This window comes from Carassius carassius, chromosome 43, assembly GCF_963082965.1.
Source record: "Carassius carassius chromosome 43, fCarCar2.1, whole genome shotgun sequence".
NCBI lineage: Eukaryota > Metazoa > Chordata > Actinopteri > Cypriniformes > Cyprinidae > Carassius > Carassius carassius.
Window position 1 is genome coordinate 9,535,320 of NC_081797.1, and position 20,051 is coordinate 9,555,370.

The following is a 20,051-nucleotide window of genomic DNA, read 5'->3' on the forward strand; positions in this document are numbered from 1 at the left end:
GAAAACGTTTTAGAAACCCCATAAACCCTAAATAAATCCAATAATTAATAATGACACCAAAATAAACAATATTTATCAAGAAACAACTGTAACATTTTTCCCCATTAAAAAAAGAAATACAAAAAATTTAACCTTAAAAATTAAATTCGGGGCAGAATTGGAGCTTCACATTTCAACAAGTTAATGTAGAGAGTTTAATTATTTTTATCAATAACAGATATATATGACAAACATACAAATAAAGCTCATTTAAAAAAAAAAAAAACATGTCCATCCAAATACGTTTCACATTTCTTTCCATTACTAATAGTTATAAGAGTCACATTACCCATGAACAGAATTTTGTTAGATTTAGAGTTAGATTTTTAATTTTTTTTTGGTGTTGGCTGAGGATTGTAACTAATATTTACAACTTGACCACAACCGCTCATCCACATAACCAGTGTGACCTACTCATAAATTAACTGGTCAAACAGCATGGATGTGCACTTCAGTGGTGAGAGTTTCACAATTCCATATACAACATGCCAAAGACGGATGGAGTTTGGATGATTTTCCAAGGAAAGAACAAAACTGTTACTTTTTTAATTTACAACAAACAAAATAAATTACTCTAAAAACGACTTCATTAACTATTAGGTACATAATATTTCACATCCCAAATCTCAAATCTCATTAAAGACATAAGGTTTCCCTCGGCGGAAACATGCTTTTATGTTGAAGCCACTATAATGGTGTATTAGGGCCTGTTGTGAGCTGCCTCTAGGGGGCGCTGCACATGCAGATAAAGACTGTTGTCCTGTCTTGCCAGTTTCCCATATCCAAACCATAACTTGAACTTTTATAAAGGAAAACAGACTATCGCTTTCCTTAAAAAAAGCTGCAGTTAATGCTTTGGGATGGGGGCGCACCAGCACCCGCCTCCAATGGGACGCGACTCAGATGGCCAGCTGTAGCTTCGTCAGGTTCCTCTGGTGCATGTTGTGGTGCCGGACGAGCTCATCAGACCTGGCGAACTTCTTCTGACAGTTTGGCCATCTGCAGTTGAAGGGCTTCTCACCTAAGAGGGATAAACAGGACATAGACATTAGGATGGAATCGAAGATAAAAGTAGAAGAGCAATAAGGAGTATCTACATTATTAAATTCTATTGAGGTCACCTAGGAGCAGTGGTTCTCAACTGTAATCATTTAAATAATTCATCAAATTTTAAAGGTAAAAAATCTTTGAAAACTAAATATTTATTTATGTGTTGATGTTTAGGGTTGTGCAATCAGTCTGTCTTTATCATAAATTGACTGAAATTCTTGTCACTTGGTAAATACTATTGAAATGAGATGCACAAAAGCATGAAAAAAAAACACTGAAATTCATTAATATCAAGACATTTAGAAATCTAATTATGTTAATAATTAAGCATATAATTGTGCATACGCAGATATTGATCCTAATGAAATTCATTCTTGTTTTTAGGACATTTTAGTTTACTTTGTAAGGTAAGAACTTGTTTGATTCCTGCTTTTTAACCCAATCATACTGTATCTACAGTACTACCATCTGACTAAAACAATAAAAGCATGCATTATGAATTATTACTACTGTTATTTATACAAAGCTTGTTTTGTGACCTACTATATTTCTTTTTTTTTATTTATCTATTATATTTATAGATTATATTCATTCAAATTGTTTTATGATCTGTTCACACATTTTTTTTATCTTTGTTTAGGCATGACATTAAGTCACTTTACCTATGAATAGTATAGCTGTGTGTTTTTCTCTAGAACTGGAAAATGGAAAAAATATTTAAAAATGGCAACAGATTAAGTTGAAAATTGTGATCATTAGTAAAAACACTATATCTCTCTCGTTTAGAACCACTGCAGTCAAATGATTTTTCAGTGTGCTCTTTCGAATACAAACTGAAAACATAAAGTTGAAGTTAAGACCTCTTAAAGTTCAATTATCCATCAAAGAGTGAAAAGAGAGGAGCGAATCATGAAAAAATGAAAAGGTTTACGCACTTGTTTTACCTGTATGTGTCCGGGTGTGGGTCTTAAGGTGGTCTGACCGTGAGAACTTTCTCTGACAGGTTTCGCATTGGAATGGCTTAACGCCTACACACACACAGGAACACACAAGTGTGGTCACACACACACACACACACACACACAAGGAGAGGACGAGTACAGGCTACAATAGAGAGGCCTTGCCAAAACGTGTCAGAGGGGATAAAAACATTCTTATATTAAGTATGTGAGACCAACATCCACAGAGAATCCTAGCAATACATCGGCAAACACTTGCGCTAAATGATTGAAGAAATCATAAAAGTGTTTTCAGACACTTGGAACAAGAGTGAAAGTGAACATGAACATTTAAGCAACTTAAAGTCAACAACTGTAGACTGTTTTATCAAGCTTTTGTTGAAGATGTGAAGAATAAAAATTATTCTACTTGCAAAGCAGTGTGTCTTTAGGGCCCTTTTAAAACCAATGCACACTTTTAGATGAGTACACACTATGAAAATATTATACATTAAAATAATATACATAAGGGCAATCTGAATGTAATGTTTTCAGACGCTTAACTTCATATTTCTGATTAATTAAATGAAAATGTTTTATATCTTATGCCAAATGCAATTAGTTACTTAAGTGTACTTTTTTGACCCACTTAAGTACATCTTTACATGCCATTTTATAATTTTCATAATTATCTTCTATTGTCTTTTAAATATGATTGAAGTGTTCTACCAGCATTTATGATAGCTCAAACATATTTTTGTGTCATTGTTATTGAAACTTCTATGTCATGTAGGCTACTTAAGTACATTTCTAATGATGTTGCAGTTTTATACGTTTAAAATATGTTAATTTTAAATGTAATATCGAATAACACTGTACAGTTTGAAATTATAATCAAATACTTTGAGCTTTGTAAAAGTGCATTTAAAGGGATAGTTCACCCAAAAATGAAAATTAACCCACAATTTAGGCAACTCACCCTCAAGTTTTCTTCTTTCAGATGAATACAAAAAAAATAATAATAATAATTATATTAAAAAAGTTATATTAAAATGTCCTGACTCTTCAAAGCTTTATAATGGCAGTGAATGTGGGTTCAAGATTTTGAAGCCCAAAAAAGTGCATCCATCCATCATAAAAAGTACTCCACATGGCTCCGGAGGGTTAATAAAGGCCTTCTAAAGTGAATTGATGCGTTTGTGTAAGAAAAGTGTTTCAAACTTTCTAATCTCTGGCTTCAACTAACTGTCATGCCATTCTCTCATGAAGGTGTGTACGACGTCTTTAATATTTATATTTTCTTACACAAATGCATCGATTTACTTTAGAAAGTGCTGTGTGGAGCAATTTTTATGATGGATGGGTGCATTTTTGGGGCTTCAAAATCTCGACCCCATTCACTGCCATTATAAAGCTTGGAAGAGCCAAAACATTTTTTTATATAAATTGGATTTGTTCGTCTGAAAGAAGAAAAACATATACCTAGGATGACTTGTGGGTGAGTAAATCTTTTAAATTTTTGGGTAAATTGGGTAAATTTTTTATTTTTGGATGAACTATCCTTTTAAGTGTGCTCGGAAAGTTTACTCTCTTTAAGTACACTTAAATTACCTTTTATTTCACTAATATTATATTTTCTGCAAGTGCAGTATTTAAAAAATATACTTTTGAAATTTGAAGTACACTATAAGTGTACTTTTAATACAATATTAAGAAAACTACATCTGTATATCTCCCTCACCAATTAGTTTAATTGCAAACAAGCAAGCAAGGAACTACTACAGGAAAACAGGAGAAGAAGAAAATATAAACGACAGAGGCGCAAACCTGTGTGTCTCCTCTGGTGTCTTTTCAGCTGGTCTGATCTGGAGAACCTGCGACCACAGTCTGTGAAGTCACACTGATAGGGTTTCTCCCCTATGGGTTTAATACAACCAAACATGTTAAAGTTAATCTTAGCATGTGCTAATGGTATCTATTAACATTTGTGGGTTGTCTTACCTGTATGTTTACGGCTGTGCATCTGTAAGTGAGATAGTTTAAAGTATCTTTTGTTGCAGCCCGGGTAGGCGCACATAAACGGCCTTTTTTCATTGGTTTCGGCTGAACGCACAATGGCGGGTGTAATGCCCGGTACTCTTCGCACATCCTGTGAGAAAGTCAAAAACATTCAATTCATGCTACAACAAACGCTGCACGGCGAACAAGACATCCGAACCCAGTGCCCATGGGGAAAACAGCTAATGATTAGCATGTCCAATCGGTTCATTACTGCAGAATTAGCTATGAAATGATCATTCGGATTTCCCCATGCTACTGATATGAGCTCTAACTGTGAACGGTTAGTCACAGACGTTAGGCAGACCCTATTTCGCTGCTTCACTCCCCCCGTTCCTCCCGTTTCCCTCATTTGCACACTGATAAAGCCCATCTGCTCTTAATTAACTAGCGCTTAGCATAATGGTGTTTCCGTACGCTGGCACGGTAATGAAAGAGTGTTAAGTGTTATTGATAAGTAAATTACTGAAACTGTTCTACGGCTGTAGTGCCAGACTCATATATTGACCCCACGGGGATGATAACACAGCAGGCTAGGCAGTACAGCTCAACGCCTAGCATGCTACGTTTGATTTGTTTGTGACAGTTAAATTCAGATTAGCAGTCTGTAACCATAAATTTGAACTAATGTTTTGAATGGATTTTCGTACATATAATATCTATCTATCTATCTATCTATCTATCTATCTATCTATCTATCTATCTATCTATCTATCTATCTATCTATCTATCTATCTAAATACACTGGAAGTTGACAAGTCATTCTAAGTTGTCCATCATGCATTTATACAATGAAGAGGGAAGAATAAACTGAGAAGTGAAGAAATGCATCCCATTTTAAGCAAGAGCAGCTCTGGAGTATCTCTTCTTTTACAGCTTTAAGGCCGCTGACAGACATTAATTAAGAGCTAATGATTTATATGCATGAGCAGCAGGCAACTGGAAACTGCAGCTTTAAGGCTAATGGACTTTTTTAAGTGATTCCTCTTCGCTTTTTATCCTGAAATGCCTTTCAAATCTCTCAACTATTCTGGCAGGGGCCTGTTTCATCTCGCATAGCGTTCTCATTGCATCAGATGGTTTTCTTCAGCACCTTCTTTTTAAATTACATTTGTCTCTTTTTTATTAGTTATTTAAAGAACTGTGTCAAACTTCTAAATCTCTGGTTTTTCATTTCTTTTTGGATTATACATCATTTTAGCAAGTTGTATAATCAACCTTTTGATTAAGGGATGTGTGTGAGGTGTTTGTCAGTATGTCTTTGTACGCCGTGGCCTGACCTTGGCCCGATGTGAGCACATCCCAAGAGCACAAAGAACCTTAGTGTGTCCTGAGAGTGAACTCGAATGAGCTGTGAGCAAGAGATACTGACCTGAAGGCCTCTGAAGACGCCGTGGGTGTGGATGCGGTACTGCCTGCTGCAGCTGTACACCATGGGTGTGCTGGGGTCACTCTCATAGCCTCCTGCATGGCTGTTTGTGATTACACAGGAAAATATTTTGTTAATCTGATCAGATGGATTAAAGTATGTTTTGTGCTTAAATCAAGACAAACATTGCCAGTGGGGTAAAAAAAAAACCTCTGTTTAAAAGGGCTCAATAATTTTTTTTCCAGGAAGGATGCATTAAATTCTAAATTTACAGTAAATACATTTATAATGTTACCCATCATTTTTATTCATCAGAGAACAATGAAAAATAATGTATCGTGTTTCCACAAAAATATTAAGCAACACAACCATTTTCTAGTTAAGAATAAGAAATGGTTCTTGAGCAGCAAATCATTTTATTTTAACATACTGTAGTGTATATTAAAGACAAGTCATTGTATCAGATATTTTTACTCAAAAAAAAAAAAAAAAAAAGATTAACAAATTTAAAAGCTTTTTCCCAACGTTAAAATTGTTCAAATTTTATATATATTTCATGAACAAATTTGAATAAATTTAAACTTTATTGTACTGATGCTGTACTAAAACATGTCTGTTGATGCATGTAAAACATCAACAATTGCTCCACGATAAAGCAACGGTTCACAAAATGTAATTCTACTTCATAACTTTCTCATTTATGCGCGACAGCAGATACAGTTGTTCCTTAATCTCTCCATGCATTTTTTTCTCAAAGTTTGGATGACATACAGAGGGCACTGCTAGCCATAAAATACACAGAGTCATGTCTTTGTAACTCATCTTGACATTGGGGTAAATTGCTCCCTGTTTCAAAGAGCAATATTTTTGCCCTAAACATTTGAGGTAGGGATAGTCAGAGAGATGAATGGGGAATGTATGGTCTTGCTCACTGTTGAACTTCTGCCTGAACCTCAGCGGAATGGCTTTTTATGTCACGCTGTAAATACACGTTTCTCTGTACAATTCTAAACCATGTTTCCCTGCTTTGGAGAAAAGACCACACATTTTGGAAACTGTTTTCTGTTACTATGCAGATCTTTCCCAAAATTTCACGAATTTAGTTTCATGAGGCATAAAGTTCTCTTTGTCTGACCAGCCAGACAGAAAAGACAGTCCAAAACAGCATCCTGCAGTAAATCTTCTCACAGTTCATTCATTCACCCAAGTCGAACCACCTTGGGCTTGCGACAAGCAAGGGATTTGGAGGTATGTGAAGAGCTATAGTTGGACGTGTATAGGAATGATTAAGTTTGTCTTGAGGAGCCACAGCAACGCTTCCATGGCAGCTCCCTTGAGATCGATCAGCGTGTCTGATTTTTCCTCAACTGAAACCAGCCCCGTCCCTCTCATTTATCAGCATATGCATCATTCTGTCACCCAGGGCTCCTCAGACTTTTTCAGAGAGGCTGGGGAGAGGTCACTGCCTCCTCCCCACCTGGCCGAACGTGACTATGGTTTCTCGCTCGGGTCCCACGGGGAGTAGAGGCTGTCCCATTGTGCACTGATGCACTTCCACCTCCCCCCTGCGTGGCTCTCTTCCTCCCGGCGGGCCGGCGCTCGGCCTGGTCAAGGCTGAGGTGCCATTGGTAGAAATATATGGCAGGATATCGTTCTCTAGCCAGACAAAACAGAGGCTTATTCTGCATGTGCACACTCAACTCTCTGGCACAAACAGAAAGAAGAAGAAAGATGTGGAGAATAGATTTTTAGATCATATGGAACTGGCCCAATTAAGTACTTCAATATTAAATATGCAGACACGACTATAAGAACATTGATTTAGCCAAAAAGTGCAAAACCGCAACCGGATCTTATGAGAAAACTCGAATTTTTTTCATTTGACTTTATTATGAAGTGGGAGAGAGAACGGGGCCGGGATCAGGACCGTGAAAGGTCTTCAAGCCAGGATTCGAACTCAGGACACTCTTAGCACAACGGCGCTGCATGTTGGCGCACTGCCCACAAGGCCACCTGCGCCAACAAAAATGAGTATTTTATAGGTTGGTTATCTATGAATTAGTACAATGTGTGTCAAATGAAAACGTACTATTTAAAAAAAAAAAAAAAGTGCACAAAAAGCTCCACTCCTAACCCAACGCTAAACCAAATCTTATGATTGTTGATTCAGAAGTCATTCATTCACTTGGCCTGCACTTGCTGCATTGTATGATTCTGATTCGCTAGAAGGAAATGGCTCCTTTGAGTCATTTGTTTGGGAATGAGACAAGTGTTTGTGCTATATCTTTTTGATTCGCAAAAAAAAGACAACTTTTTTGGGGAATCAGAGTAAACTGGTTGCGCTGTAATACACTACAAAGAACTGGCTCATTCACATGAGGCAATTTTTAAGAATCGGACTATACTCATGAGGTATTTGTAAACCATAATCAATAAGTGTGAAAACACAGATTAAGCTGTCTGTTTAGCATTATTTATTCAGTTAAAGATGTAACGCAGGAAACTCTGCAAGAATGGTGGACATCACTCAGTTCTGCTATTTAAAAAAAATGGAACCAGTTCTTAACAAGAAAGAACCGCTTCTTAATTCTGACACCTATTGTTTCATCCAACCGATAACAAAAGTCTGGAATGAGTGTTAAAAAACCTGTCAGTAGTTTTGCAATTACTTTTGGTGGCGTTAGAGGCGCAAAAATGCAAAATTTCATCTTAAAACAAACATTCAAAGACCTGTTCACAGCAAGAACGATAGATATAAAGATAACTATATTAGCATCCAGACAAGTGGAAGAAATTGTCTATTTATTTGAAGCGCATGCTCATCTGCCACCTTAAATTCTCGAGCTCGTTATAGCAGGATTGATTCTGATTGGGTGTCAATGTTTTTATCGTTCATCGGCTGGGAAAAAAACTTTTTTTGAAAGGGATTCCAACGATTTTGTTTCTCTGTGCCATTATCATTATTGCTGTGGTGTGGACTCTGCTAATCTTTATTATTAAAAATTAATTTTAGAACTACTGTATAGGCTATATGCTTATCTTTATCTTTAAAGTTATCGTCCTTGGTGTGAACAGGTCTTAATACTAAAATAAAAAAATCTATTTTATTTTGTCATTCAACTTGTAGCTAAACTGACTTTTTTTTCTCTCTCCTTCTCTCTTTCCTTTTTTTTTTTTTTCATCTGGCTAGTATTGTACTCTACTGACATCCATGGCAATATACAGAACCCAAACCATAGTGGTTTGCATACATAATCCAGCTTAAATTCAGACTTTAATATCAGGCCCTCACAATAATTTAAATTCCCATTTTATTTTCCCAGCGTAAGTACCTGCTTAAATGAAGCAAATTATAATTCCTTCTTTTCTCTTATCTGAAACAAATGTGTGCTTATTCAAATCACAGAAGAATTTCCTACATGACAGGAGCGGGTCATGTCGACCTACCTCTTTATAGTGGATGCCAGAGGGTTGACGGGATTCCACGCCATGCATTCCAACTGTGACGCTGCCATTTGATATAAATTATCACTGCTGGGATTGAAAACAACAGATATACGATTTAAGGAAATATACATATACAGTATTTTCCTATTCTTAAAAAAAAAAAAAAAACGGCAACCACTGTTAGATGTAAAGAATGTGTGAATGAAAAATAGCCCTTCTGACAAAGGCATCCTAGGTAACAGAGAATGAATGTGTCATATGTGTTAAAAAAGGAGGTTACCCACACCAGGGGTGATCAGTTAATCAGGTCATCCCTCTGACCAAAAACCTGCCATACGTTATTAAAAGCCTGTCTGTAGGACCATTAGTTACCCTGCCAGGTGCTCACCCAAACACATAGTTTGGATTTATCTACAGCAACTCTGACATCATAGTGTTTCATCATAGACAGGCAACAGTATACGACGGTGTGAACTGGTACCTGGTACAGCACTTGCTTCACTGACGAAGAAACACAACAGTATTTCAGCATCAACAGCATTTGTTTGGAGAAAATACTGGCTGAAGAAAATCATTTGACACGTTTGTGTTACAAATGTTGGTTACCACAAAAATAGTTTCTTTTTTTTTGTGATAAAATAGATTTGAACATTTTTGAAAGTGATTAATACTTTTATTCAACATGGATGCATTACATTTATCAAAAGTGACAGACATTTACAGTATAATGTTACAAAATATTTTTGTTTCAAATAAATGTTCATCAAGAAATCTTAAACCTTTTAAAAACATTAAAAATAATAATAATAATACTTTTTTTTTAAGCAGCAAATCATCACATTAGAATGATTTCTGAAGAATCACGTGACACTGAAGACTGGAGTAATGATGCTGAAAATTCAGCTTTGCATTACAGGAATAAATAAAATGTTATCCTATATTTAAATAGAAAACAGTTATTCCAAATAATAATAATATTTCACAATATTACTGTTTTCACTGTATCTTAAATCAAATAAATGCAACCTGGGTAAGCATTTTTAATGCATTAAAAAATCTCTGCAGGAAATTGATTAAACATAAATTTTTTACTACAGTATTTATGGCATAATGTTGGTTACCACAAAAATACATTTTAAATTCTTTTTCTTGCATTAACATGATTTCATTGTGCAAAAATTGCTCACTTTACTGTGCTTACTTTGTATTAACTTTCTTTGTATTACCTTTACTTATATTCAGTTTTACTATTCATCGCTATTGCAACTATATAATGCATAAACCATAAAATATTAAAATGACTACTACAGAAAAATACTACAGATAAATTGCTATTATTAAGGCAAAACTTTAAAATGCTCACAGTTTCAAAAATTAAGCCACAAGATGTACAGTACAGTATACGACTTAAAGGAGCTATGTGGAGGTTTTTACTTAAAAAAAATCTTTAAGATAGAGTTTTCATTTGTACATGTATGAGCCAACCATGATGTAAAAAAGAGAATGACACCTCGACTGTCCACCACGGTTGCCTCTATCAGCCTGTAGGCTCAGTTGTGTGTGGAGGAGTCAGGCCCGAATTGGTGCAAAAATTCACAAAATGTGACGTCATGCGCGTTCTCGTCTATTTGGGCTTACAACCGTACGGCACGCCAGCCATTATAGTAAGCAGCGGCAATAGTGTTTTCAAATGGACTCTGCGGATGGAAAGAAGCGACCAGCCTCCAGCACAATTCAGACACCCAAGGACACTCCTCGTAAGTAAAAAAAAAAAAGAGCGTGCGCACTGAGAACGAGCATGAGACTGGCTGCAGTTCCTCTAACGGCCACTGGTGTCAGTAACGGTTAGACATTTCAGAACCTACGCAATGCTCCTTTAAGTATGCATCATGCAAAAATTGCTTACTAATCTTTTCTTTGTAATGTTCTATCCAATTTTATGATTTATTGCCTTAAAATTAAACCTTAAAAAGACAGCACAGATTGATTTACACCACTTTGCAGCTCAAATAATACACAGAACTATTAATGTCAGTGCTTATATAAAATGAACCTTGAATTTAATCATTTGTTCAAAGATATAATATATGGTCTGGTAAGCTCCCCCCGTTCAGCTTTACTCTGTGAACATGGTCTGGATCTTTGTTTTTCATTTTTGACTCACCAGACGCAGATGCAGGAAGCCTGTAGATTGGGAACAGTTTACATTTTCATGAACTGCATCTGCTTTTGAGATTAGCAACAACCTCATTTTACTTCGAAAATCTGGACATGTTTTTTATTCCAGCCACCTCGTGCTACCTAAAAACCGCTCTAACCGGAGGCCTGTGTAAATACAGGGCTGAAGGTACCAGGCGTTTGATTTGAAAAGCAGCACTGCGTTCTGATTTGAGGATTCACAGCCCGATAGGAGACTGTTTATTTCAGCGCCGAGAAGCTGCAGTTTGACCCGAGTCAAAGTCCTCTTATCATCCCAATTCTGTTATTTTGAATCTTTATGTTCCCTCTGCGCTGGAAAAACAACATGTTGAAAACATCCGAGGAATGTGAGATCATTTCGGGGCTGTAGTACTCGTGCTGTTAGCTGAAGTTGCGAAGGGAATTCCACCGAGAACAATTAAGCACTTATCAGAATGAAAGAATTCTGAGCTGTTCTGAAAGTGCAAACGAGTGCCGGATTAAACCGTTTGTCTTGGCGTAGTACACAATGCTGTTCAGCACTTGACCTTTATTAAGCACGTTTGACAGAACCCAGCTTTGATTTGGCAGTATGCTGTTAAATGAAATAATACCAATTTGCATTTTAACCCCTGACATACTTTTATTTTAGATTGATGAGATCTGGAATTTTTTTTACACATTTGAGAATTGTTTTTTGTTTGTTTATATAGTGACATTAGAGATCACATTACTTTATAGAAGTTTGGGGTGTTAGTAGGATTGTTAGTTTTTTTGGAAACAGATCCAGAAGTGACAGTAAATACATTCATAATGTTACAAACGATTTCTATTTTAAATAAAAGCTGTTCTTTTGAACTTTTCATCATTATCACTATTCATCAAAGAATTTTTAAAATATTTTTAAATTTCAAACATTCATAATAATGCAAGTTTCTTAACGAGCAAATCTGAAGGATCATGTGACACTGAATACTGGAGTATACATGCTGAAAAATCGCATTTGCATCGCAGGAATAAATATTAAAATAGAAAACAGTTATTCTAGATTGTAAAAATATTTCACATTATCGCTGTTTTTACTGTGTATTTGGTAAAATAAATGCAGCCTTGATAAGCACCTCTTTAAAAAATCTTACCGGTCCTAAACTTTTAAATTGTAGTGTATATTTTAAGTGCATTTTTTTTTTCAAAGTACCCGAACTTTATTCGAACATCCTGTTCCTCCTTTTCCTCCTCTTGTTACTTAATTTCCACATTTCCTCTACGTGCTCAGTGGCAGCGTGACTTTTTGGAGCTGCCATAATAACAGATTTTGACATATCTCTGATTGTTGCACAGGCCTGGTTATTGAACAGAACTGGATTTGAACTTCCTGCACCCCGTGTGTCCTGACAACTATCAGTTGTACTGTCTGGACCACTTTAATTCAGTGGCCATGTGCATGACTTTCTCATTTCATATCTCATTCCTTCATATCTTTTTGAAGACATATTACATTTTGGGAAGTCTGTTTTTCGGTTAAGGAAGCATTTAAGAAACTTCTGAAGCATGTCTTGCATAGAGAGAGAGTGAGAGAGGAGTCAGATGTGTAAGGAATGTCTCGAGATGTTACTTGTGATGATAGGACTGCAGCTGTACCTGTTGTATGGGTTCCTCAGAAGCAGGGCCTGACTTCCTGTACAGCTGTCAGAGGGAGTGTGGCAGCCGTATACCGGAGGAGGAACAGGATACTGCTGCTCACCTGAAATGCAACAGAAATATAAACAAATTAAATTTTTTTTTTAATATATATCAAAGGCATTTATTTCTGGCATTAATTTGATTTCTAAGATTCGATTAGATTCCCAGGAAACCAAGAAAAATGTTAGCATGAATGCACTGTAAGTCGCTTTGGATAAAAGTGTCTGCTAAATGCATAAATTGTCATTTTAATTTAATTTAATTTAATTTAATTTAATTTAATTTAATTTAATTTAATTTAATTTAATTTAATTTAATTTAATTTTATTTTATTTTATTTTATTTTATTTTATTTTATTTTATTTTATTTTATTTTATTTAATTTTATTAAATTAAATTAAATTAAATTAAATTTATATATAATAATGTATGCATTATGTTATTATTATTAGCAATACTGATATATATATTTTTAATTAATATATTTATATTAATAATAGATTTTTTTAAATAATGCTATTTGTTGTTGTTTTTATTATTTACCAATAAGTTACAAATTAATTAGACGTAATAATATTATTAGTAATATAATAATTATTATTATTAAACAAAAATAACTCAAACATTATATAAATATTGTCAAATATTATTGTAAATTAAAATTTCAAAAATAAATATTAGTATACTGTATATTTTAATATTTATGTTGTGTATTATTTTATGGTCTTTGAGTTATATATTTATCTTATTGTCATGGTGTCATTATTATTAATATAAACATTATACAAATATTGTAAAATATATGTATATTTATAAAACAAATTATAAAAACATCACAAATTTTATACTTATCTTTGTCTTAAATGTTTTTTGTATTTTATATATATATATAATGTTGTCAAAGTTTTGTTCTAGGTTGTGCAGAACTTTGTTTTAAATAAATAAATAAACATTATTTTAATTAATCATGACTTGATTTAGTACCTATGCAAAAGGTAAAGAAAAAATGTTTTGAAGAAAAATAAACTTTTTTCCTTAATAACAAGAATTGTTCCAATATTTTACCTCTATCACTCTTTGGTTAACCACATAGTGTAATCGTGTTTTAATACATTTTGTTTTTAATAATTCTCCACAGAGTTTAATTAACGGGAATGAACATTTGTGCACTCTGTTTGTCTTGAGTCCCCGATGGAAAATATCCATGCCTGGATGCTCAAAGTATCATAACTTTGCTGTTCCAGTGAAACGCATGATCGAGCATGTGTGGCGTAGTCCGTCTTATAAAGGGAATATGAGCGTGAGGGAGGGTTATGGAGACGCAGCCGAGTACACTTAGCAGTTATGAAAATAACAGGCTGACTTTCTTTGAAGCCATAAAGCACGCAGACCTCTCGCTCTCTGTTTCAAAGTGCAAATGAGGAATCGCTGCTTTGGCTCATCCGGCCCCCGTATTGTGAATGCGTCCCATGATAGTTCTAAACATTCCGAAAGGCATCTCTCACTGCCACAAGCGCGGAGACCTCAGGCAGAATTTACTGCGACACAGTGAACACCAAATCGTCCGGTTAGCTGTTTGCTGATGTTTAACATTATGACATGCATAAGAGCGGAGAGGACTATGGGGAGAAAAAAAGTTAAGGCTGATTTACTGTTCAGCAATGGGACGTTTTGTGCAACTTGCCCCCTGAATGACATTACAGACATTGCTCTGTAAGTGCAAAGAGCAAGGGCCAGATATCAAACATGCAGAAAGTGTTTGCAGATTAGAATCTTCTCTAATACGTGCGTTTGTACAAACACTATAAAATGTAATTTAGTGCATGGAGTGTGTGCTTACCCATGTTGCTTTGCTGCGTGATGGGGTCCTCATGTTTGAAGGAGTGGTTGGGAAACTGTGAGGTATGGTGGGAAGGTGTGTGTCCGTAGTTTGTGGCTCCATCAAAAGAAACTGTGCCATAACCTGTGACAGATGTGAATGAAGTCAGAAATATTGTAAATATATTTATATATTATATGTGTGTGTGTGTGTGTGTGTGTTAAATATGTTATATATGTTGTTAAATATACATTTGGCATCATATGTTTTTTAGAAATTGTAGAATTACCTAATCATTCCATAAATGTATAAAGTATTTTAATTTGAGATAGAAATAGAAATAAAATATTTCTAAAATATTTAACTTATATATTTTAAAATATGAAAGATTTTTTTCTTTAATTTTAAAAATGTTTTAGAAATGGCCTAATTACTCCATAAACTTTAAATATTTTCAGTTAATATAAATTAAGTAAAATTAATTAAATTAATTAAATCTATCTATCTATCTATCTATATATATGTATGTATGTGTATGTATATATATATATATATATATATATATATATACAATTTATGTGTGCCAGAAATAAAAACATCATCAGCAATTCAGATTTAGCTGTTAATAAACAGCGAAACACAGCTATTCTCCAGATAATAGGAATATTCTTCCTTGGATCCTAATCAGCACCTCCGTTCCCCAGCGGGGGTGAGCGGACAAGCTGTGCGAGGAGAACAAACGCTGGCAGGACGGTGTAGCCGAGAGCCGACACCAGGTTTAGGGGGTGAATCATGCCTCGGTGTAACCCCAGGTCAGACGTAACATCGTAAATCACGGTCTCCCACCACCATCTTCATTAATTACAAGCCAACCACTTTCACCTCAGACAGAGAAAAACTCATTAAAGATGACCATTTCTCTTCCACCCTACCAGGTCTCAGCAAGAGTTTTAACCTGGGAGTCAGCGAAGAGCTGGAAGTGTGGCCTGATATCAGCAAGAGTGGCAGTACCCACAATTAATTCTAACTTTAGATTTCCAAAACACAATTTCGAACTAAACGAGTATCAGATGTCTTAGGGAGTGATGGTGTTTTTAACAAATTTAACTCAACCACTGAAGATGCTTTTTATTATTACTGATTATCTTATTTTATTACTCTTAACAGAGAAGGGTTAAAAGTTACAAAATATTAATTTAAAAAAATAAAAAAAATTATTATACCCTAAAAAAATTATTCATACCAAATAGCAAGTATTGGAATAGTAATGTGGATTAAAATTGTTAGAAGGACTGCAAAATATGAAGTAATTTTTAAAGGTGTTTATTGATGAACAAAATGAGAAATTGTATTAATGTATCTAAAATCATAAAATGCATAGAAAATAGAAAATTTGATTTTATTTAACTAATAATGCAGGTGTCCAAACAACGTATTGTCAATAAGAATAAAAAAATTATTTTACTTTTCTCGATGTGTGTCTCTATGATCTGTTCTTATTTATAGTTTCTTATCCAGTCAAATATAATTTCAAAAAATATTTTGGAAGAATCATTAAATGTAAAACATTTTTTTTATCGGTTTATTACATAAATACATTCTCCAACAATACGATTATTGAATGATGACATGAATTAAAATAGGCATTTAGTTATTATTATGTCAAAAAAAATCATGAAAAGGAAGAAAAAAATATTTTTCTTGCCTGACTGCAAAATCTTTATAATCTAATCAGTTGAAAACCCCAAGCCAATAACCTAAAGTTTCTTACACTGACACAGTAATGAGTCACATATATTAAACGCCTGTGTGATGAGCTGTTTGCAGCATATCTGTAATAACTTTTTTTGCTAAATACAGGAGCACTGAGATGCGTAATTACTCAAGGCAGACAAATATGTGTGAGCTGATGGCCCTGATGATGGATAAATCACAGAAATAAATTTACTCATTTACTTAAACATGTTCATACAAGCAAACTACACAATAAAATACACTCATGATAAACTGTATTCTTTTTAACCGTCAATAAATTGTCTTAAATTAGAGTTTAAAATAATGACTACCCGCTTAAAAAAGTCTTATTTGCTAATACAAATGTTTTAAAAATAACTGTATAAATGTGTCATTAATTGAATTAATGAAAAATAATTATAATAATATTTATAATTAATAATGAAAAATTAACAAGTTAAAAGTTTCTGCGTAATCAATATTTCTGTGGTGACTGTTGTCCTACTTTGACATTTCATCTAATTTATTAAAAGTGCCTTTTAGGCCAATAACAGAGTAGTTTAATGGTCCCGTTTCAACATGTTATGACATTAAGAGTGATCACAGATAAAAATAAAGATTTTTTTTTAAGAAGTGCAACATCAGAGCTGAAGCTTTATTAAGCTTGAACTAAATGTATTAAACCGATGCAATCTAAATGGAATGACTGAACTAAAATGGAAATTAAAATAAGCTGTAAATATAAAGGCTCCACACTCTAAAAAATAAATGTCTCAATTGGAGGTTTTTGCCAGGATTTCAGTGAACAGTTCTTAAAAAGAACAGTGATTAATATTTTAATAATCCTTTTCCACTATTAAGAACCTTCTGTGGAATGGAAAGTTCCATTAATGAACCATTAATACCAATAAAGAACGTTTATTTTTCAAACTGTATCATCAAAATTTGATGCCCTTAATAAATATATGAAAATGCATACTTATTGATAAGCAATGGTTTATCTTACTCAAACATTTCAAAGCAATGTCAGAAAGAAGCAAGAACAGAATAACAGCGACATATAAAGCAGTTTCTCACCCTGATTCCTGGAGCTGGGCTGGCTGTCCATGCAGTTGGAGAGGTAAGGGCCATTGCTGAACATCCTGGGCTGACTGGGTGGAGGCTGGCTGGGTGTAGGAGCCCCGAAGGCCCCGTACCTGCAGGCCCCAGTGCCAGTGAACTGTCCAGAGAAGTGCACGGTGAAGGCGCTCAGCCCACAGTGAGGGTCTTCATGGGGGTCGGCTGTGCCCCAGCTGGGCTCCTGCTTGATGAAGGAGTGCTGGGCCAGCGAGCTGTAGGGAGCACCGGTGTGAAAGTCCAGCATCGGTGCCCACTGTGGGGTGCTGCTCACTGGCAGGGCACAGTTACCGTTCCCCCCGGGCAGCGGGGGCACGGGAGGGAGAAGAGTGTTGAGGTCACGTACATCAGAACCCATTTTTGGCTACTTACAAAACACGTTCGAGTTCGGTGCGAAAATCCCAAAGTCAAGGTGTCATCACTGAGTCAAGTTGGGTCACGGCCAGAAAAAAGTGTAACGCTTTTCGTTTTCAGTCGGAGTAGCCCATGTCACAATGGGAGAAAGCAAACGGGGGCTCGGTCGGGAGGTCCAAGCAGGGGCGAGTTCTCGCAGGCTCTGTGAATGGAGTGAGGAGAAAAGAAGAGATGTTCCTCCTTCCATGCGCGTCTGTTTTCTTTGGAGGCCCAGGAGCTCACACTCTGAGGAGTCAGGAGGAGGAGGAGCCACGGCTAGTGAGGAAAGATGAGCATAACACTTCATTCATTTACTTCTCCCTGTACATTACTCCTCCCTGTATACACATACAGCATGCTGGGAGTCTCAATAAACTTTGTGTGTTTGTGGGAGTCCAGCGGATGGATAACAATGATTCAGAGACTGGCTTTTTATGAGCTTTGAAACACATTTTAGCAGAGGTGTTAATAAATGTACTTCAGATTTCGGCTGCGCGTGTAGCCTACTGCATGTACAGTAGATTTGAGGGAATGTCTGAGGTGGCTATTTAAGAGGCGGACATAAATTTTAATTCCATTCAGAATTGTAATTTAACATTTGAATTGATTTGTGAAAGGAAAGATTTGTAGTTTCATTCACGTTGTAACCCTCTTTAATTTTGTTTCAAGACTATCTTTTGAGGCGCGTGACCTTACAGCGTCTTAATGACCGCGCGCAAGCTCGCGCTTTATCATTAACATCCATCAAACTTAATGTTTTTTTTTCTCTCTCTCGTTTAGACTGCATGATATGCATTAAACAAATGCGGCTGCCCTTTTATAATTTAGGGCATTTCATTAAACTGTTTAAGAGCATTATGGCCATAAGAAATTAATGCATTGAAGGCAAAATTATTAAGATTATTTGGTAAGTGGATTGTTGAAACAAAATCTTTAAGAGAAATTCAACTGTTCATTATTAAACTGTGTTATTTTTTGTCACCTTTTTTTTAATGGCAGATCGAAAAATCATTGGCAGATGACTGATTCCCCAACTTCTTTTTAAAACTTTTAAACGAGGATAATAAAATAGCGTAATAATACATTCCCAATAAAATAGCCTAATAATACATTCCCAATCAATTATTGGTAATGTTTAAAAAAAAAACAAGCGGCCGTGTAAGCACTTTTTTCCCTCTCATCATTTATCGACAATGGGCTATTGGCCTATGCAACGTCTCTGGACTGTTTTCTTTTAAAAATAGAAGTTTTAAAATTAACTTAATGTAATAATAATAATAAAAAAACCTGTAAAGGAAATAGTCCCACGAAATAGACTAAAGATAGTCTTATTTCTTCAATCAAATGATTATTTTTTACAATTATTAATATTTCATAGTTTTTATTTTATTTTAACGTATTCTTTGATTTATTCATTAAGCTCTATTATTCATAATGTTTCTCATTGCCTAATATTTATGAGCCGAAAGCGCTGCATAATTAAATAAAACTAGGCTACTTGCCTAGCCTACTGATGATTCAACTCACTGCTAGTCAGAAAAATAAGGCTAACCTTGAGGATCCATAACAACCGTGTTTAAGTGCAGGGCGATTTTTGTTTAAATTGAAAAAGTGAATTATCGAGTAAGAAACTTATCTGCAGGTGCTCACCTTCACTTGAACTTTTGAACCAAATACAAACGTTCGTTATATAATAAAAAAAAAAAAAGTTAGAATATCAAATATTATATTATATAATAATACAAATATTTACAAATATTTAATCCGTCGGTCGTTATGCAAAGCAATGAAGCCGTTTGATTTATCGAATCAGAAAGAAATTCCACGCAGGCAACGTCAGTAAGGCGCATGAAACGGTTTTGTCTTACATTTGGCGACCATCAAGTGCAGAACGATGAAAGGCCGATGAAAAATACGCGATGTTGCGATGAGGACATGAGGAGGGATGAGTCAATTATAACACTGCACAATCTGCCGTGAGGAAGAGAGGACTTACACACCCCTACACACACTCCCTCAGCACGGGCTGAGTTCCTGCTTAACCTCTGGCTCACTGTCTGGAACACAGTCCACATCTCCAGCCTGAGATGGACCTCATCTGGAAGTCCTCATGCCTTCAGGTTGGAGATGTGAAAACAAACGAATCCTGTATTATATTGTTAGCACTTAGTCAATTCTTAGCTTTAACTTTTAAGCAGGGCCCATGAACATCCATAACCATACTTGC

General features: G+C 35.2%; 1 protein-coding gene across 4 annotated transcripts; it reads right to left on the reverse strand.

Moving 5' to 3' along the window:
- Positions 1-362: 362 nt before the first annotated feature.
- wt1a (WT1 transcription factor a) lies at positions 363-18,054 on the reverse strand. Of its 4 annotated transcripts, none has more exons than XM_059536151.1 (9): positions 17,393-18,054; positions 14,603-14,725; positions 12,721-12,823; positions 8,902-8,985; positions 5,458-5,557; positions 4,029-4,176; positions 3,855-3,944; positions 2,034-2,117; positions 363-1,060 (listed from the first exon to the last, which is right to left on the reverse strand). In XM_059536151.1, the coding sequence occupies exons 1-9, from the start codon at positions 17,787-17,789 to the stop codon at positions 939-941; spliced, it is 1,251 nt and encodes a 416-aa protein (XP_059392134.1). In that variant the 5' UTR covers positions 17,790-18,054; the 3' UTR covers positions 363-938. The 4 variants fall into 4 exon arrangements, with proteins under 4 accessions (XP_059392134.1, XP_059392132.1, XP_059392131.1 ...); XM_059536149.1 differs by having other exon boundaries at positions 8,902-8,988; positions 17,393-18,051; XM_059536148.1 differs by having other exon boundaries at positions 2,025-2,117; positions 17,393-18,050.
- Positions 18,055-20,051: the final 1,997 nt, after the last annotated feature.

Coding starts and splice junctions, on each gene's coding strand:
- wt1a (XM_059536147.1), bottom strand. CDS start 17,789: ATGGGTTCTGATGTACGTGACCTCAACACTCTTCTCCCTCCCGTGCCC. Junction 12,824..14,602: donor CACGCAGCAAAGCAACATGG/GTAAGCACACAC, acceptor GTTGCATTTCAG/GTGAGCAGCAGTATCCTGTT. Junction 8,989..12,720: donor CTGAGGAACCCATACAACAG/GTACAGCTGCAG, acceptor TTTCAATCCCAG/CAGTGATAATTTATATCAAA.